This window comes from Oryx dammah, unplaced genomic scaffold (assembly GCF_014754425.2).
Source record: "Oryx dammah isolate SB20612 unplaced genomic scaffold, SCBI_Odam_1.1 HiC_scaffold_4, whole genome shotgun sequence".
Lineage (NCBI taxonomy): Eukaryota > Metazoa > Chordata > Mammalia > Artiodactyla > Bovidae > Oryx > Oryx dammah.
The window spans coordinates 51,240,440-51,261,415 of NW_024070188.1; the positions used below are offsets into that span (position 1 = coordinate 51,240,440).

The following is a 20,976-nucleotide window of genomic DNA, read 5'->3' on the forward strand; positions in this document are numbered from 1 at the left end:
CGCTCCATTGTCTGCCTCGCCCCGCCCCGGGGGACACGTGCGCCTGCAGCCTCCCGAGCGAGGAGAGCGCGGGGCGGCGGCGGCGTGGACACCGCCTGGAACGGCTACGCGGCCGCGGCGCCGAGGGCGCGGGCCGGGCGCGCACGGACCGGTGGGTACTCTCAGGGCAGCTGCGGTCGCGTTCCGCGCCCCCAGCCCCGTTCCCGGCTGGCCCGGGACTGAATGGGGGGTGGGGCGAGCGGGAGCTCGATGGGGGTGGTGTGCGCGTGGTGCCGCGGTGGGGGTGGGGCGGGGCGGGGTGGGGAGATGCCTGTCTCCTGACAAAGGAGAACGAGTGGGACACGCTGAGCCGGCCGGTCCCGCCCCGCCCCGCCCCACCCGGAGGGGAGAGGGAGGGGGAGTGTCGGGAGGGGAAGGGGCGGGCCTTTCATTCACTCTTGGCCCCTCCGCCGCCGCCGGAGCGGAAGGGCGGGGTCTCGCGCCCTCCCGTGTGATGAGGAGCGAGGGTGGCGGGGAGTGGGGGCGGAACCCGCGGGCGCGCGTCCCGAGGCGTAGGCTACGTCGTCACGTCAGCGCGGGAGAGAGAAAGAGAGGAGCCGACTCGGCAGGGACTGGGGGACGGGGCCGAGAGAACGAGCGAGGGAGGGAGCGAGTGAGCAAGCGTGCATCTAGGAGGGGAAGAGCGGCCACTTGTGCCTGAGCGGCCGCGAACGACAGTGCGAGCGGTGGGAGAAAGAAGCAAGGAGGGGAAGAAGAAGGGCCTAGGGAAGAGGGCTGACGGAGACTGGTGGTGGTGGGAGAAGGAGAAGGAGGAGCTGGAGGAGGGCAGAAGCTGAGAGAGTGAGTGAGAGAAGCGGACGCGCGAGGGAGGGGAGGGAAGGGGGGGTCACGCGGAGGCGCGCGCGCGCACCGGGAGCGCGCTCGGAGGCGAGTGGAACTGGATCGGGTTTGCTGCCAGCGGCGTGAGCTTCGGCCGCCATTTTACAACAGCTCCACTCGCGCCGGACACAGGGAGCAGCGAGCACGCGTTGCCCGCAACCGGATCTCCTCGGACAGGATTCCTCCGCCGCAGCCCAACGGGGAGGTAACGACCGCTGGGACCCGGGTCTGGGAAGGGAGCTCCGTGACATTGTGGAGTGAGCTGGGGGAGGGCGGTGCGGGGAGAAACCGGCTTTTCTGGAAAATGGATTCCAAGGGAGAGGGGAGCACGTTGACTGGGGCTGCTCGGGAGTAGGCCGCGGCCCGCGCCGTCACTTCCTCCTCCTCTCCATGTGCTGCCGCTGTTCGGGCTTTGTCTGCGGCGCTCCAGGGAGGAGGCGGCCCCGTGGCCCGCGCGGACAGCGAGCGGCGGCGGAGTTGGTGCTGTCGTGGCCGTCGCCGCGGCGCGGGAGTGGGCGGAGAGGAGCCGGTTCCGTCCCGCAGCCGCGCGGCGGGCTTGGGTGGTGCTTGGGGTCTGGCGGGCATGGGGCAGTTCGCGGAACGCCCTCATGCCGCCGGCTTGCCGGCCCCGGCCCGCGGGTGGCACCGGCGGCCCGCGCCTCGCAGTCACTGCCAGGACCGGCCAGGGGTGGGGGCTTGTACCGTGCGCCACGGCTCACGTCTCGGCTGGGCGCGCGGGCGGCCAGGGGTCGCCGGCGCCCGGGGCAGAGAGAGAGCCATGTGTCACGGCCGAGACGGCGGCGCTGGGGGGCGGGGAGAGCCTGTGGCCTGGCGCCGCCGCGGCCTCGGTGTCGAGGGGCGAGGTTCTGCTGCTGCTGCTGCTGGCTGGGGGCTCCGGCTGCGGCTTTGGGTTGCTGTCGGGAGCTGGTGACGGTCGTCTTGGCCTGGGACTCGGTGGGTTGCCGTTGAAGGAAGTTGTAGGACATTTGAAGGCGCGGAGCACGTGTTTCTAATGGGTTCCCGGTGGCCGCGGCGGTGAGGCTGCCGCTCTGGGTGCGGAGTCGGGGGCGGGCTTTGGGGTGCGGGGGTGAAGGGTGGAGAAGCGGGGAGGTGGGAAGGTAGCTTGTGTGAGCGCTTTGTTCTTCGCTGGCTGTTGTTACTGATCTTTAAGCGGCAGGCGGGAAAAGCGCGCACTTTGGGGGTTTACCTTTGAGAGGGAAAAGCCCAGCTTTGCTTGCTCCACACACACCTCATTCTCTGTACGGGCACAGTTGCATGTGGCACGCTGGCTTGTCCTCGTGCTGGTTGGGCTCCATTTGTAATGTGGTTTTTCCTAGGGAGTGTTAGCAGGTGAGTCAGGGGTGGTGCTAAGGAAAAACGTAGTGGATCCGTCCTTCGGTGCCCCGCGCTCCAAATCTGGCTTGTCAGGCGACAGTGACTTTAAAGTAAGGTCTGTTTAAAGGGATGTATAGGCTTTCTGGTGTAGAAATTGGTAGAGAAAGTCAAGATTGGGGCTCTCATATTGTCCTACCCTCTTTGAAGACCCTAGTTTAATTTTGCTTATTGCGTTTGAACAGATCTCTGGAAACATGGCTACAGAACATGTTAATGGAAATGGTACTGAAGAGCCCATGGATACTACTTCTGCAGTTATCCATTCAGAAAATTTTCAGACATTGCTTGATGCTGGTTTACCACAGAAAGTTGCTGAAAAACTAGATGAAATTTACGTTGCAGGTAAGAACTAACACTTGCAAAATTATATTATGAAATTTTTCTATTGGATTTCTGGCTTTGAACTAAAATAGCAACTTTTTGTGGTTTCCAAGAAGTGTGGGACCTGGAGTTTTGCCTTGTTGTGCTAGTAGGCTCTTGTGAACTAGAGGTTAAGGTGTGTAGAGGGAGGGAAGAAGGAAGGGTTAGGTGGTAAAGGCTGGATGGCCAGATGGTTAAGTATATGATGGTAGCAGGTAGCAACAGCTGTTGAATGTTGGGAGCAGGCTGTGTGACTTTTGGGGGTATTTTTATGGTAGGATTCTGGTTAAATAACTTGGTAATTGTAGACTTGTAGTCTGTCTGTCTCGGTGTGGCTGTTGCTTTTTTTAGTGGTATTTGAAATTGAGTGGAGGTTCCTGTGTCATGCTTGGTACTTTGTTGGTTGATTTTAGAATTTGTAAGACTATGTATTTACCTTAGAAATACTCGGTGTTCAGAACTGCCTGACTTAGGATAAGATAAAAAAAGTTGACTCATTATTTTAAGTATGGTTGAGAGGCCTTCTTTAGTTCATAATGGCTAAGCTATGTGTGTTTTTCATTGTATAGATAAGGAGGAATGGAAGAATTTGTAGTTAGCACCTGCATTGGCAAACATGGTCTTTTAAAAAAAACTTTCTAAAAATATTAAAAGTTGACAACTAATTAAGTTTTTTCTTCTCCAGGGCTGGTGGCACATAGCGATTTAGATGAAAGAGCTATCGAAGCTTTAAAAGAATTCAATGAAGACGGCGCATTGGCAGTTCTTCAGCAGTTTAAAGACAGTGATCTCTCTCATGTTCAGGTAATGTTAATTTGGTGTGAGTGTTAAAAAAAAAAAAAGAGTAGTTTCGACTTTTATTCAGTTAGGTATATTTAAGACTTACTCTTGAAAATAATTGGAAAATTCCTTCGCAGAACAAAAGTGCCTTTTTATGTGGAGTCATGAAGACTTATAGGCAGAGAGAAAAACAGGGGACCAAAGTTGCAGATTCTAGCAAAGGACCAGATGAAGCAAAAATTAAGGTATGTCTTTGAAAAGTTTCTTTTTTACTCCTTTCAGTTTTTTGTTTGTTGTTTTGACTATTTTCTAGCTTGGGTAAATACTCCTTGGGTGTGAAATTATTCCTTGTGTGTGTGCTGTAATGTTGAGAGTTAATGACCATGAGATAATTTGTTAATGTTTCCTCATTACTATTTTTTGAAGTGTCCTGCCTTTAACAGTTTCTGTTTCTAAACAGCTTTGAAATTTTTCCTGTTATCCATGTATTCTTTCCTAAATCTGTGATGTTGGTATTCTAAATAAAATATTTAAAGAAATACAGTCACCATATTTTTCATATGAAACCTGCAAGTCCAGGTTAACTGACAATGGAACCAAAAGGGAGAGGGGATCAGCTCACCCCATACTGATGGAGAGTGTGCATTTAGCAGTTGACTGCTTTCCTTAGGATTCTCAAGCCCCCACATTAAATGAGTTTAGTATTTTAACACTGCCTTCTTCCTCATTCATTAGTGTGGGTTTTTAAGGCTAATTTGTTCATTTCTAAAAGCAGCTTTTAATGAAAAAATTGTTTACTGTAGAGATGTAAATGAAGAAACTGTGGCTGAGAAAAGTTTTCTTTGCCATCACCCAAGTCACATAGTAGTAAAGTCAACTTAGCTTTTGATCTTTGTGTTTTTTTACTTGTGTTGATTTTTTGGTTCATAGAAAGTATGATGGTCCTACTAGTTTTAATGTAGTATTCTTAACATAGTGTGCCCCTGCTCTTGAACCAAGAGTTCTAGTTTTAAGAAAATAAGTTATTAGAAAGGGATGGGTGTCAGTTGTGTTTTAGTGGTATAGGAAGAGGGAAGTATGGAGTTAGTAGTTAATGTATAAAATTGAGGCTTTCAAATGAGTGAATTGTATCTGAACTATAAATCTAGTTTTTCCAAAGAAATGGAATATATAGTTGTTACTCATTGTAATTAGATCAGTTGTAAGTAAATCTACACTGAAAGTTATTAAAATTTTTATAAAAAGTTGGAAGTTTAGTTTGTGAAACATTCAGTTCTGTCTTTGGAAGGGAGTGGCGTAAAGCTTCAGTATGACTTAAATTGTGGCAAGAAATCAGACATTTTTATAGACTGTTTTTCAGGGGGAATAAGTGTTTCCTTTTGTTTTTAGGGATTGACATAAAACAGATAAACTATTTGGGTCATATAAACATTAAAGTGAAAGAAGCACAGGGATGGCATATGGGAAAAAGGGAAGATGAACCATTTAATGGTTTAGCTTATGTGATAGTAAGAGATTTGAGTTTATTTTTGTTACTAACCCAATATTGCGTTGTTAAGCAAAAATATTTGGGTATAGTAGAAAAAGACTACTTAAAACATGTACCAGCTTGTGGACTTTTTTGTTAGGTGAGTTTAGGAATAGAGTTCTTATCAATTACAGTATCTTTCCATAACTGTTTAATGTTCTTTGGGTAGAAGTAAGGGCTTCCCTTTTGGCTAAGAAGGTAAAGTGTGTGCCTGCAATGTGGGAGACCCAGGTTTGATCCCTGGGTTGAGAAGATCCCCTGGAGTAGGAAATGGCAACCCACTCCAGTACTCCTGCTTGGAAAATTCCATGAACGGAGGAGCTTTTTAGGCTACCTCCATGGGGTTGCAAAGAGTTGGTAGAAATAAAATCTGTCCAGTCTTTTTCATTTAAGGACTAAAGTGCTCCTCCCCCCATCACTTAACAGCATTCTGATATGTTTTATCATGTGTTTGCTATTAGTTTATTTCAAAGTTTATCAGCTAATTATTAGATTCTTTTTATTTAGAAAACTAGTTTTGTGTGTTGTGGGTGAGATGGTGGAAAAGGAATAATCTTACTTTTTCCTTAGGCTAACAGTGGATGACTACTTCCTACTCTTTTGCTTATAATAAGAGATAAAAAGAATCTTTTTATGCTCTGAGTTAAATATAAGTTGTATAAATTTTAACAATTCACTTTTAGGGAGATAATGTGTAGAGATTATATCGTGTTGCAGTTTCATAAAGTTTCCAAAAATCATTTTGGCTCTTTTTCTGAGTGATCCATGCTGTCCTGTGAAGAGTGGTACTTGAATGTCAAATGAATAAGAGGTTATTTTTCCTGCATCTCCTCTTAAGTTTGTGGATTTAGATGGAGGAGTGTAATTTGTAAAGGTTGGTGAAACTCCTAGAATGGCAGTAGGTACCTCGGAGTGTGGATTACTGGGAAATTTGTTGGGTAAGAAAGCTAGGTTTGGGAGAGATAAGTTATCTACCTCCTCCTTCAGGAGAGAATTTCAGCTTAATTATGCAGTCATTTTTTAGAAGGGCGGAATAGATGTACCTTGCCTTGAGAGTTGTTGATGAATCAATATTTTGTGTTGTTCACTAAGCACTACTCAGTAATTGGAGGCCAGAAAACAATTTGACCAGGTTCCTGAAACTTTTATAAATTAGGGCATATTATGAATTATAAGCACACATTAAAAGAGTTCTAAAACAGACAACAAAAACCTGTTAGTAGGGAATATTGCCAACATAAATGGAAAGATTTGAACAAAATTGAACAAATTTGAACAAAATTTTTTCATAACTGCTTGCTGCATGGGTGTGGTCTTATGAATGAAATATATTAATGATATTTTGAACTTTTTAAGGCACTCTTGGAAAGAACAGGCTACACACTCGATGTGACCACTGGACAGAGGAAGTATGGGGGACCGCCTCCAGATTCCGTTTATTCAGGTCAGCAGCCTTCTGTTGGCACTGAGGTAAAGAAACTAAAAACTTGTACCCTTTGTAGTAAATGTACATGTGTCTGGTTTCTTATAGAAATTTTTCATGGTTTTTATTGCCTATTTAATTTACAGATATTTGTGGGGAAGATTCCAAGAGATCTGTTTGAGGATGAACTTGTTCCATTGTTTGAAAAAGCTGGACCTATATGGGATCTTCGTTTAATGATGGATCCACTAACAGGTCTCAATAGAGGTTATGCGTTTGTCACTTTTTGTACAAAAGAAGCAGCTCAGGAGGCTGTTAAACTGGTGAGTTTTTTAGTCTTCACATTTGCTATTTTTAATTAAAGCCAGGCCTTTTCTTATTGTGTTAACTGAATGCTTTTGAAGTGCTGATTAGGCAGTCTTTCACATTTTCTGTGTACACGTTATAGCAGTATCTTTTGCGGGTATAGTTGAACTGACTGAGGATCTATAAGGTAGTATGGTGGAGTTATAGTTACTGGTTCTTTGAAACATTTGGCTTAGTGATTTTTTTTTTAATTTTAGGAATGTTAAAAGGTGTAAGAAAGTAACTGTAATAGAGCTCCTGTTGGGCCATATTTGGCTATCCCTTTTTAAGAAATGTTTCATGAAGACATTGCGATAATAACATTTTAGTTAATGAAATAAGGGATTTTATCGTGAATGGCAGTATTTGATTTAAAAATAGCAGATGTCAGGTGAGGACCTAGTTATTTTCCCAATTTAAAGAATTTTAATATTTCAAGTTACGGCTTATATAACTCCTTCAAATTAGTTTTATTCTGTGACTCAAGTGGTTTCTACATTTTGTAGTTGAAGATGTCAAGTTAATTTCAATCCAAGAAATATATCAAAAAGTGCAGCTGGGGAGGAACTTTTGTAAATGGTTCACTATGGCAGACGTTTGTTTTGCACTGTCTGACTTATGTGTTATATGGGTAATTCTAAGCAAACCTGAAATTCTTAGACTGATTATTCCTGAATTTTATTTTTTCTTTCCTCACTGTCATCTATATAACATTTTAAGGCAAGTCTTAAGGAGAAAAAGGAAACAAATACACTTGATTTAGCTTTCTATATAGCTTGCATCTCTCCATTGGGGTAATTGAATATTGTAAGGTTAACATTAGAAAACTATGCTACTTGGGAAGAATAAAGAATTCAGGATTTGGGGTATTTCTGTTTAAATCAAGGCTGACTTTTCCCTTCTTTCCAAGGATGCTGTTACAGAAGGGAGAGTATATAGCTCTCTAGCGTTCCATTCAGTGGTAACTGTGAACTGTTAAGATTTTAGTTTAAACAGTTCAAGTAAAATTGAGGACTTTTTAGGGTTCTGGAAAGATAAACTGTAGAAATCATCCAGCTGAATCTAAAAGAACATTTTGCCAGATAGTAGTAAAGTAGCAGCAAGTTTTAATGTGGAAATGTAGAGTGATTGAGAAGGCAATGAGCTATCTTATCTCACTATAAAAAGCTCGTGTAGAATTTAATGATGTCAGACCCAGTTTACTTACTAGGTATTACATAAAGCTTAGTTTTGTTTAGTGGTGTGATTACTTAATGTTACAAGTAATGATACATGTATTTATTAATATTTCTAATAGGAATTATTAAACCAATACTTGACTAAATTTTCGCTGCCAAAAGACACCAATTATAGTAGGTCCTCACTAGAATATTTCTAGGTGATGTTCAGAATCCTTATAGTAAAGAAACATAATTAGAAGAAGATACATAATCCAGTCTTAACATGACAATTTTGAGTGCCAGTAAATACACATGAAATATGTTTCAGTTTGGGCAGTTGCCTTCGCTTAACATAATATAGTCCAAAATTGCATTGCTGTAGGCTTACAGTAGTCTTAATAACGTAGTTAAGTTTTTGACTGTAACGCAGAAATTTCCAGATAGCCAAACAGCTATTTTGATTGGTCTAGGAACAGTTCTTGTCCTAAACAAATGTTTTTACATTTTTTTTCTGGATTTGAATTTGAGTCCTTATCTGGGGGAATAATTACTTTTTGCTCTCTAATCAATAGGAGGCTCTGCATTTTAGTGTCTTTTTAAAGATAGTCTTAGTAGTAGGATGAATTGGATGTATTCTTATGGCTTTTTCTGAAAAGATGTTTTACCATAGGTAGGATTATGGTTTTAGAATTGGGAGACTTGCCTTAGTACAACAGTAAAAGAAAGGACTAGGCTTTTGAGGAAATGAAACATTCTAGAGAAATAAAAAACTGAAGTTGATTTGGATATTTTATGCTATCTTGTTTTGATTCCTGGATATGAGTAACACCCCAAATGTATTTTTTAAGGGACCATTTTTTGAAGACTGTTCCTAGTTGTGTCATCACAAGTCTACTTGAATTACAGCTTTATCAAAGAAATTTTAATATAAGATAGTTGAACTGTTCTAGTTGTACATAATTAAGAGTTGAGAAAATGTCTTTTTTAGATTATAGATCAGACAAGATTGAAGCAGCATCACTTTTTGTTTTCCTATACTTTGAGTATCTTGAGAAATACCTTAGGTTGAGATAGTTTATATATTTGGTCTTATTTTTTGATATATATAGCAACAGTGACTTCCAATAAAAAAAAATGTAGATTTTAAATTTGCATCTGAATTACTTGTAGAAATGGGTTGATGTTAACAGCTTAAGTTAAAAGCAACTGCAAACTTCTTTCTTGGTCACCCTGTTTTCAGCTAACATTTGCTTGTATTTGGGGGAATAAGGAAATATATCTCTAAATGATGATAGTCTAGCTGCGGAAGCAAGATCTAAATTTGTGGGAAGGTGTTTAATAGCTGCCACTTGTTGCTTGTTAAGGCGCAGGAGCTGTGCTCTGTGCCACATTATTACTTTTAAATACCACTGCAAAAAAAAAAAAAATACCACTGCAACCCATTCTTCAAGGTAAGTGAAATACCTTCTTTCTACAGTGAATAAATAGACTGGGTGGATTGCCCAAGGCCATGCAGGTTTAGTTTATTTAGCATGTTCTTACTGTTAACTGGACATAACAGTTTAAACCAGCAATGTATGTTATGTTGCCAGGGAGCCCGATTCTTTGTGCAGTGGTTTAGGTGGTCTTAGAAGGTGTTGAGTGTGAGTCTTCTCTGCTGCCAAATTTATTTCTGGCATCTAACCAGTTTGTACCATCTTCCTGCTAACACCCTAGTCTAAGGTACCATTTGAAGAGTCCTAGCTAGTCTCATTGCTTTCCGTTGCCCCTTTACAGTCTTATCATTTAGCCATGTAGGTTAGATCGCAGCATTCCCATCCTGAGAATAATGGCTTCTAAACAAGGCTCTATCTGATCAAGTTTCTGCTTAACCTCTCTCCTTCTACTCTTCTTTATTACTGTTCCATCCATACTTTGCCTTTTTTGTCCTCCTCGAAAGCTATGACCATTTCCAACTCAAGGTTGCCTTCTGTGCTTTCCATCACTTCTTCCAGTTAGCCCAGCTGCTGCCTTATCAATCAGATTTTCTTAGAGGGCCTTTCTAATAAAGGTTTACTACCCAGTTGCCCCGTGACAGTGTACTGAACATGATTAAAAAAAATAATACTTGATGTACTTAAATTATTTCTTGACTTTGTAGGATTCTTTGCATTACTCTTCCCTTCAGAGACTTTACTCTCTTTCTGCGTCCCTGACATTCGGAACAGTGCCGCTGTAGGATAGGTACTGGATAGATCACCTGACGGGCTGACCAGTGCCGTCTTAGTGAAAGATTTTCTAGCTTTCATTTGCAGTTACTCTTTGCTGCCATCAGCCCTCGGGATTAATGTAGATTCATGGGGAGGGTGACGCTCTGTCCTCTGTAGCATTTGGTGGTGGCACAGAGTCCAAGAGGAACGCAGGCAGGTGTGTATTTGTATGTGTGCTTCTGGAACTGGAGCCCAAGGCAGCTGGCTTTGCAATTTCCCATTATGGTCCAATACAGTGGAAGTGTCTTACTGAAAAAACTTCTTGGAAGACTGGAATACTGACCTACATTTACATGTTAAGATTTGTGACTTTAATAGCCACCGATGGTTTATTCACCACAGTGGTTGTATACACCAGTGTACAACCACTTCGATGAATGCAGCTGACAAGAGATGTCCACAAAGTATTTTAAGTAGCAATTAGCAAATGTTTACTGTGAATAACGTGAAAACTTTTACTATGAGCGTACAAGTACTTTGATTCAGTTCTTGACCTTGGGGTTTCTGGAACATGAGAGGCTAACTACAGTTAATTAAGTGGAAGCTGGTGGGTCACAAGGTAAAGGAAGGATGAAGGGATAGATTGCTTTGAGTTGGGGTTGTTAGAGAAGGCTTTGTCCTAAAGAAGTTTGAGTAGGCAGGGAAGTGAAGGAAATAGATGAATTGAGTTGAAGCAGTGTTTTGTGGGAAGAAAGATGAAACTTGTTTAAGTGAATGCTAAAAGGCAGTAGTCGTTGACTACTGGACTGAGTTGCATGGTGCCATTGAAGGTTTGAGCGTTGGTGTAGGTTGCATAATGTAAATATGTTATAGGTGGTATTTCTTTTTTCCTTATCAGTGATTTGAATGAGGGTATAGTTGGGACTGGTTGAAATGTTTGGTGACTTGAATTTGCGTGTGGTGATAAATGCCATGGGGGATGACAAAATAAGGATCTGAAAAGATTTTGATAGCCTGGGACAGTAGTTTATATCAGAAGGGTTGAATTGAGTGGTGTTGAAAGTCAAGTCCTATACACAACTTACTCACAAGTGAACTATAGGGTGTCAGTAGTGTGGTATGATTGCCAAATAAGCTGAGATAATCTTGGACTGCGTGTTATAGAAGCCGGTGTTTAGAAGTGTTAGAATAGTCTCTAGCTTACTCTAGACTCCTCATTCTTAGCCTGCATTTGTATTGTGTTATGAATGTCACTATTTTGTGACACTCCGGGAGGCACTTTCCAATTTCAGAGAAGGAATGATTAGCCAAGCAAAGAGGACTGAGTCGTAAGCATTGTGTGTAGGTATGTGAAGTGCCTCATTTGGAGGAGGAAATAGATTCATTGGAGAATTTTTAGGGAAGTAGGTTTGACTCAGTGTAAAGCAGACTTAAGTGGATAGGCTTGGGAGGCAGCCGTTTTCGCTGCTATAAGGAGAGTTAGGACTGAGCAACTACTTCTGGATCAGATTCCAAATCTGAGGTTGCTGAGTTTCTGGGGATTTGTTGACTGATTGGCTATGAGGCAAGGAAAGAGTGACTTGGTGTTTTTGAGCCTGGGTGATGAGAATGTTCCAGGCTGTACAACTCATTTTGGTGTTCTGAAATACTGAAACTATATTGGTTCATCGTTGTTTTATTTGATTACCTCACTGTGCTACTGGATCTGAAAGCTAGATTTCTAAAACTGGCTAATTTCAGTGCCAACTTTCCTAGAGTTTGGAAAAGACCACATTTTTTTGTTTATCTTGATACCATCATATAGTCCTGATTACTTAACCCTTGAGAGTAAGGGTTTATCAGCATTAAATTAGAATCTCTAGTAACCATCAGAACAGTTGTTTGTAATGCCTTTCTACCATCTCAGTCACTGTTACTCACTTGCTAGGATGTAAAGTTTAATTTTGACTTTAAGATGATAGATTGGCCTTACAAATGCTAGAGTAAGAAAAGTTAATTCAAATATACATGTAAAAGTGCATGCTTAATCTGTAGATGCAGATAGTGCTTTGAAAATCTTTACTTTTGCTTTATTTGGACAATATGCCCAGAGAGTCTTTTTTTCCTTTAATGTCTTCATTGGAGAGCCAGTTTACTCTCTATGGGTCAGGTAAAAATGTTTCCGTTTTTTAAATTAAAATGTGGATAAAGAGTTACAGTTTTCTTTATAAATCCTGCTAAATATTCATAGCTTCCTATTGGTCAGACTGAATGAATGAATGCTAAGTTGCTTCAGTCGTGTCTGGCTCTTTGGGACCCCATGGACTGTAGCCCACCAGGCTCCTCTGTTCATGGAATTCTCCAGGCAAGAATACTGGAGTGGGTTTCCATTTCCTTCTCTGGGGGAATCTTCCCCACCCATGGATCAAATCTGTGTCTTTTACATCTCCTGCACTGTCAGGCAGGTTCTTTACCTCTGATGTTACCGGGGAACCCACCGGGTCTGACTGTTCTTCAGACTGCTGCTGCTAAGTCACGTCAGTCCTGTCCGACTCTGTGTGACCCCACAGACAGCAGCCCACCAGGCTCCTCTGTCCCTGGGATTCTCCAGGCAAGAACACTGGATTGGGTTGCCATTTCTTTCTCCAATGCGTGAAAGTGAAGTTGCTCAGTCATGTCCGACTCTTAGCGACCCTATGGACTGTAGCCTACCAGGCTCTTCCATCCGTGGTATTCTCCAGGCAAGAGTGCTGGAGTGAGGTGCCATTGCCTTCTCTAGACTACTGTCATTTTAAATACCTTCTACCTACCCTACCTTGATTAACCAGAGGAGGGCTAGTGAGGATAGGTTAGAAGGGAAGAAACTTTGCTTATATAGAAAATAATGGCAACAGTTATCACCATTTTGAAGCAGCATTATTAAGTACATAGCCCCTGGTCTTAGAATATTTTGAAAACAAAAATACAAAAAAAGGAAAGTGATACCAAATTCTGTTATCTTCAAAGTAACTCCTCTTTCTCTCTTTTCCTTTTAAAACTTTGTATTCCATTCCCCCCACCCCCCTGATTTTAGTTTTTTTTTTTTGTCAACTTCTGGAATTATAGACTAAATGACCAAATTGAAAGTCATTGATTTGTTGCTAAGGCTGGCTATTTGATGCTTATGTGTAAAAATCTAGGGAATGTACATGTCTTAAATAGTTTATTGTGTTCTTAGATTAACTTACTTGTGTGGTGGAATATTGTAGTCTCATTGTCCATAATCCCATGCAATGATACATTCAACCATAGGTCTACTATCTGCAGATAACTGTGTATTTCTACTTTTAAGAGGTGTTTGGTCTAAATACAAATAGTATGGGAAAACAAAGTCCAGGGCGGTGTTTCTTAACCTCGGCACTATTTTAGACTAGATAGCTATTATGCTGGGCTGTTTTGTGAATTATAGGATGTTTGGTAACATCTCTGACTTCTTCTTACCCACTAAATACTAACAGCAAGTCCCACCTCTAGTTGACCCAAATCTGCCTGTTTATAGTCGCTCAGTCGTGTCCAACTGTTTTTGTGACCCAGGGACTGTAGCCCACTAGGCTCCTCCGTCCATGGGATTTCCCAGGCAAGGAGACTGGAGTGGGTGCCGTTTCCTTCTCCAGGGGATGGAACCTGCCTCTGCTGCGCTGGCAGGTGGATTCTTCACCATTAAGCCACTAGGTCTAGTTGACCAAAACCTTTCTAGACATTGTCAAATGTGCCTCCTCCCTCCCTGGGCAAAATCTACACCTGTTGAGAACTACTGATCTGTGTTAACACAGAAGGGTGTTTTTATTGATCCTTATAGAATTTAGGGATTGCAAAGTATTTAGTTGAGCTCAAATATACAGGTATGCAGAAGAGATTTCGATGTTGAAGTTTCAGGGAAAGCATTATATTCAGAGGCGTAGCAGTATAAGAACTGACATCATTAACCAAGATTACTAGTGTGGAGAAAGCGAAGAAGTGGGAGGAATTTTAGGATGGACTTGCTAATGTCCGGCTATTTGAACTTTGTTTTGCTGATGGGATATTTTTTTTCCCCATAGGCAAAATTGTGATTAAAAAAAAAAATGTCTCTGGCATAAGTGTAAAGAATAGAGGTAATCTTGGAATCATGATAACCAGTCAGTCAGTTCAGTCACCCACTCTTTGCGACCCCATGGACTGCACCACAGCAGGCTTCGGAGCCTACTCAAACTCACATTATCAAGTCGGTGATGCCATCCAACCATCTCATACTCTGTTGTCTCCTTCTCCTCCTGCCTTCACTCTTTCCCACCATCAGGGTCTTTTGCAATGAGTCAGCTCTTCATATTAGGTGGCCAGAGTATTGGAGTTTCAGCTTCAACATCAGTCCTTCCCGTGAATGTTCAGGACTGATTTCCTTTAGGATTGACTGCTTTGATCTCCTTGCAGTCCAAGGGATTCTTCAAGAGTCTTCTCTAACACCACAGTTCAAAATGATGACCAGAGATTTGGCCAAGTGTGAACTGAGTCATTGGGGGTAAAAACTACGAAACTGTTGTGAACTGGAGGGAAAGATGTTTGAACTTCATGTTTAATTTTGAATACCTGGAGATAATGGAGAAAGGGACAGTGAGGAATCAATTTTCTGACTTAGCTTTATTTCCTTCACTTGTATCTTATGTACCTGTTGCACAAGAATCAGAATAACAGGGATAGGAGCTTTTTGGGTTTTATGATTTAGGGTCACTTGAAGATTGTTTACATTTTACTATAGTTTTATAGTTGTTTCTATATTTATACCATAATCTACTTGTCTTTCTCCAATTTTATCATAGGCTTGATGAAAATGAAATGGGGGGGGAAATGTAGAGCCAGATTCAGAATAGTGAGGTTCTCCTTTTAGACTTAAGGATTTGAAGCTGAAGAACATTATTGTAACTTTATGAGTGGTTAGGGGAGATGAAAAAATAAGATTGAAGTGCTGATTAACAAAAAGGCAGAAAGCTTGTTGACAATTTGAATCCATTTTCCTTACATGGAAATAGTTAGCAGGATGCATTTAAGTAGAAAACAAAGTATTGTGTAATCAGTAATTTGGAATTTAAGCCGCTTACAGATTTGATTCTTATCAGATTTGCTAAATTTCAAGGACTTGACAATTTTTGGTTTAGTTCATTAACGTGATCAATGTTTTGTTGTTACAGTCTTCTATGTCTCAGATTATAATTTTTTTAAAGGATACTTGATAAACTTAAGTGTTGAGTTCTTAGTTTGTTAAAAGATCTTGCTTTTGTGTATGGGATTTGTGTGTCTTTCTGTAATAAGCACCTGTCATAGGATATTTTAAGTATTTTTAAAACGGTGCACTTTTCCCCCTTTCAGTATAATAATCACGAAATTCGTTCTGGAAAACACATTGGTGTCTGCATCTCGGTTGCCAACAACAGGCTTTTTGTGGGCTCTATTCCTAAGAGTAAAACCAAGGAACAGATTCTTGAAGAATTTAGCAAAGTAACAGGTAAGTTGGATTTATTTGGAAGGAGGTGCAAGTTGTAATGCTTAAGGTAATTGCATACTTCTACTTGCCAAGCACTGTTTTAAGCACTACATTTATTGACTCATTGTGTTCTTTCTGTAGTCATATAAGATAGGTATCTGCATATTTCAGACATGGAATCAGAAGGTTTTGGGAAGTAACTTGCTGAATGTTAGATAGTAAGGAATATGTCTGGGATTTGAACTCAATCTGCACAATCATTGTTGTGCTTCCTATTTTGGAAGATGGTATTTCTTTGTGTGTTTTTATGCATGTTAAGGTGCTGGTTGACATTCTTAGTAAAAATATTTGATAGGTAATGACTTGAATTTCCAAATTATAGGAATAGTGAGTACTCTTGCTATAAGCAGAGTCTACATTGTCTTTGGATTTAAGTTTCCAAGTGACAGGCTTTTATAAGAAAACAATTTTATCTGCCTAGAATATATTTAGCAAATTACCAGCCTGTTATTCATTTGAAATCCTTATACAATACTAAGATAGTTTATTTCATTTGACATAAACATACGCATATCTGAGGCCAGGAGAGTGCCATTAAAAATTAGGTTTTACTTGGATGGGATGAAACATTTTATATTTCTGGTTTTCCTAAAACAGTTTTGTAAAGATTTCATGCCTCTCTGTTGTCTAATTAATGGAAGCAGAATAGTCCTCAGGTCTAAGTAGAAAGGGTACCCTTTTTTTTTAATGGAGATTTTTGCATTAGGAATACTTGGGAAAGTGTGGATTAGGTAAATTATCTGGACCAGTGTTTTTGAGCTGGACAGAATTTTTAGTATTTTTTAAAATATATCTGGACCAATATTTTCAGTATATTATCTCTTGTAAAGATAAGAGATTAGTTTTCATTTTGATATTTAAGTATAATATTAGCAAAAAAGTCTTTTGGTCTGCTTATTTTATCTAATTTCCCTGGAATGGTTGCTTCCTTTCAGAGGGTCTTACAGACGTCATTTTATACCACCAACCAGATGACAAGAAAAAAAACAGAGGCTTTTGTTTTCTTGAATATGAAGATCACAAAACAGCTGCCCAGGCAAGACGTAGGTTAATGAGTGGTAAAGTCAAGGTCTGGGGAAATGTTGGAACTGTTGAATGGGCTGATCCTATAGAAGATCCTGATCCTGAGGTTATGGCAAAGGTAATGACAGTTGGGTTAAGATTTTTTTTGTGTGGTGTTGGTGGGAGCAGCAGAAGGCTTTAGAGAGTGGAGGAAAACTTTGTGTGCTTTTTTAAACTGTGCTTTGAAAGTGAGAGAAGTGTTCTGTGTTAAAGGCCACACACCAGAAATAAATAACAAGTGCATGGAGGGTGAATTTAGAAATTATTCATGGACCCTCAGCGATAGTTGTGTAGCATCGTTAGTTTCATGAAGTAGTTCGCCTACATGCTGAGGAGATGACTGACTTTCATTTTTGTGTGGATTCAAAAAGCAATTGCTGTAAGTTTTTGAGAATGGTGCCATTTGATTACATGGTTTTTATGTTAAAAGTTCTACTCCTAAAAATAGTGAACTGTACTGGCCTCAGCAGAGCTGCTGCAGTTACAAGGTTTAGCTATTATTAGGTATCCTGCTTCAGCAGTCAGTTGAGACATCTATGAGAACAAATATTTCTTGAGTCAACACTTCACCACTTTACCAGTGCAGTTCACAGTTAAGTTACTCCACCCTTTGTCTTTTTAAGAATCCTCTTTAATGGTGATAGGCCAGCAAATAGAGTGAGTTCACTTAAATAAGGAAAGGAGTGTGAGGTATCAGTTGTGAATATTAAACAGTAAATATTCTTGAGGACAGAGATACTTAGGATTCATTCTTTTTTTGTTTGGCTTATTAAGCTTTCATTAGTTAGCCCTCTAGATTAAGAAATTCAGATGCTACTTCAGGTATTTTAGGAGGAAGTGATAATATTTTTTAGCCAGGATCTTTCAGGATTGGAAGAATTTATCTTAATGCTTTGAATATTCTTCTCTATGAAGGGTTTCAGTTAGTTTTGACTTGCTTTGTTAAGTTCAGCTGTTTTTTAAGATGGCATAGTATTCACGTTTAGAGAAGGAAATGGCACCCCACTCCAGTATTCTTGCCTGGAAAATCTCATGGATGGAGGAAACTGGTAGGCTACAGTTCATGGGGGTCATGAAAAGTTGGACATGACTGAGTGACTTCACTTTCACTTTTCACTTTCATGCATTGGAGAAGGAAGTGGCAACCCACTCCAGTGTGCTTGCCTGGAGAATCCCAGGGATGGGGGAGCCTGGTGGGCTGCCATCTATGGGGTCGCACAGCGTTGGACACGACTGAAGCAACTTAGCAGGAGTAGTATTCACACTATTAGGAAATCACTTTGGCTGTAAAATAATAACTAATGGAAAGTACTAGGACTTGCCTTGTGGCTCATCTGGTAAAGAATCTGCCTGCTATGCAGGAGACCCCGATTCAATCCCTGGGTTGAGAAGATCTCCTGGAGAAGGAAAAGGCTATCCACTCCAGTATTCTGGCCTGGAGAATTCCATGGGGTCACAAAGAGTCGAACACGACTGAACGACTCTCACTTCACTTCAGGAAATACTGTGCATAGCGTGTTTTGTTTTTTGAGCAGCAAGTACCGTGGTTTCCCACGCACACCTGCCACCATACCTGCACATCCCCCCACTATCAGTATCCTTGCTAGAGTGGTACGTTGTTGTAATCAGTGATCTAAACTAAAAGGTTTATAATTCAGTCTTTCCATTAGGATTCACTTGGTGTTCCACATCCTATAGATTTGACAAATGTATGTCTTGTGTCCATCATCATAGTCTCATACAGAATATTTTTATTGCCTTAAGAATTCTCCATGGTTGCCTCTTCATCTCTTCTCCTTCATTCCTGGCAAATATTGCTCTTTTTACTATCTCCATAGCTTTGTCCTTTTCCAAATGTCACATACATAGTTGGAATCATATAGAATGTAACCGTTTAAGATACCTTCTTTTACTCCATGTCTTTTCAAGGCTTGATGGCTCATTTCTTGTTTAGTACTAAGTAATATTCCATTGTTTGAATGAACTGCAGTTTATCCAATCACCTACTGAAGGACAGCTTTGTTACCAAGTTTTGGCAATTATGAATTAAGGTGTACTAAGCATCCATATGCAGGTTTTTGTGTGGACATGTTTTCACCTCTTTTGAGTAAGTACCAAGGAGTGTGATTAGTGGATCATATGGTACAAAAGTAAGTTTAGTTTTGTAAGAAGCTGCCAAAATTGTATAATTTTGCATTCTAATGCGGTGAATATGTTGTTCAGCGTTCTCAACAGCATTCGATGGTGTTAGTGTTTTGTATTTTGGCTGGTCGTTCTAATAGTTTGTAATGATATCTCACTGTTTTAATTTGCAATTCCCTAATGACATGTGATATGTGATACTGAGCATCTCTTCTTATGCTTAGTCACTGTCTGTGTATCTTTGTTTAGAATTTTGCCCATTAAATTCAGTAGCTCCTTAATGTTTGCCCAAATGAGTTGAAAATTTAGTCTAGTTTATATTTCTAATGGATTGTGACCAAAGTTAAGTTTGTAGGGTTGGGGTGGTGGCATCTTGGAAATTTAATTGTTTGGAAGTATATAGAAGCTTTTGTTTCTTAAATTTCAGGTAAAAGTGCTGTTTGTACGCAACCTGGCTAATACTGTAACAGAAGAGATTTTAGAAAAGGCATTTAGTCAGTTTGGGAAACTGGAACGAGTGAAGAAATTAAAAGATTATGCTTTCATTCATTTCGATGAACGAGATGGTGCTGTCAAGGTAAATGACTGGGGGAATAATCATAGGTATCTAATTAACGGCTAATGATTTTTAGTTATCCTAAAATCAGAAGGTTTTAGAAAATTGAAGGAAACTCAGAGGTCGTGTAATCTGCTCAAATTAACCTTTACTGGCCTTAGGAGATTGCCTCACTAAACTAAGTCAAAAATACTCATTAAAGAGCTGGATTTTTAAATCAGAATCCTGTTTTGTTTCATCCTCCTGAGATTAATGATAAATGATTTTTCTTTTTAACTTTAAATGAATCACAATTGTGAAAGGTCTCTTGTACTCATCAGTACCTAATTTTTTTAAGGCTATGGAAGAAATGAATGGTAAAGACTTGGAGGGAGAAAATATTGAAATTGTTTTTGCTAAGCCACCAGATCAGAAAAGGAAAGAAAGAAAAGCTCAGAGGCAAGCTGCAAAGAATCAAATGTAAGTGAAAGTTGTACAGATTTTAATATTGATTAACTAGTGAATAACAAATGTTCCTCAAACCTGTTTAAAACAAATCCATAGCATGCTTTTTACCTTTTAAAGAAGACTTGAAGTTTGACTTGAAAGCTTTGAGTCAAAGATAAATGCCGAGAATCTAAAGAAATATTTATTGAGTTCTTGCCATTGCATAGAAGTGAAAAATCAATCTAGGATATTCTTTATTATATTTTATAGAATGTGCTCCTGAATATGTATGTTAAATATTAACAATCCCAAAGTCTTGACAGAATATTTAGTTAAATGGTGGGTTTTTTTCTCTGCGGAAGAAGTACAAATTGCCAATTAAGATTCTGCTTCCTTTGTACTAAAAAGAGAGTTCTTTACCAATACATAGTGCCCATTACTGGCATCTGAAGCATTTCATATACTAAGCGTGGGTTTTGAAAAACAAAATCATTGTATAGTTAATAAAATAACCAAATAGCATAATATTGAGGTAGGAAAACAAATATGTAAATGCATTGTATAAATTGGATCTTTTAAGGATATCTGCTTATTAGGACAGTGAAGGAAACTTTTAGCTAGGTAAGAATGAAGTTTGCAGTGTAAAAAAAAAATTGGTAGTTGATTTCTAAGGAGGAAGAGGGGTAATCATTGCTTTATGGCAAGAACAGTAATCACTGAACTTAACTATATCTCAGGTGAGTTTTCTGTCTGTTGCCCTTGTAGGGGAAACTTCTGTTTCGTGATCAAGGAAGCATTCAAATTTCAGTTTCTGTAGTTGGCAAGTTCTGAGCCTCAGTTTCTTTAATTTTAAAAGGGGAACAGATTAAATTATGTACGATGTCTTGTACTATGAATATCCAGGTAATCTCTCTGTACTTGCCCTAGGACTAAAGAAACATGTGCTTTTATAGGGCTGGTGGTAGTATAAAAAAGATTACTAATTAAGATAGGTTTTGAAGGAGGAGTTAATTAATGCTCCATCTAAAATCCCTGAGTATACTCTATGCAGTGAAAATAACTTTATCATGTCTCTTTCACAAGACAATTAAATGGTTATGGTTTTTTAATGCAGCAGCAGAATGTAAGTATAGGAGATTACATTGGGTAAGTGATTAGAGCAGTTAACAGCTCTGACTTGATAGATGAAGGGTGA

The 20,976-nt window shown here is 40.3% G+C and overlaps 1 protein-coding gene across 9 annotated transcripts in view; it reads left to right on the forward strand.

The window, feature by feature from the left end:
* Positions 1-36: 36 nt before the first annotated feature.
* Positions 37-20,976, forward strand: part of LOC120862757 (synaptotagmin binding cytoplasmic RNA interacting protein) — a 27,112-nt gene continuing 6,172 nt past the window's right edge. Inside the window, exons 1-10 of one of the 9 annotated variants that reach the window (XM_040238854.1) lie at positions 37-151; positions 2,457-2,616; positions 3,320-3,438; positions 3,552-3,659; positions 6,299-6,412; positions 6,512-6,688; positions 15,421-15,556; positions 16,531-16,736; positions 19,227-19,376; positions 19,693-19,814. In XM_040238854.1, the coding sequence (XP_040094788.1) occupies positions 2,469-2,616; positions 3,320-3,438; positions 3,552-3,659; positions 6,299-6,412; positions 6,512-6,688; positions 15,421-15,556; positions 16,531-16,736; positions 19,227-19,376; positions 19,693-19,814 (1,280 nt within the window). In that variant the 5' untranslated portion in view covers positions 37-151; positions 2,457-2,468. Of the gene's footprint in view, positions 152-532; positions 1,085-2,456; positions 2,617-3,319; positions 3,439-3,551; positions 3,660-6,298; positions 6,689-15,420; positions 15,557-16,530; positions 16,737-19,226; positions 19,377-19,692; positions 19,815-20,976 lie in introns of those variants that run through there. The other 8 variants (XM_040238852.1, XM_040238849.1, XM_040238853.1 and 5 more) reach the window with 8 other exon arrangements.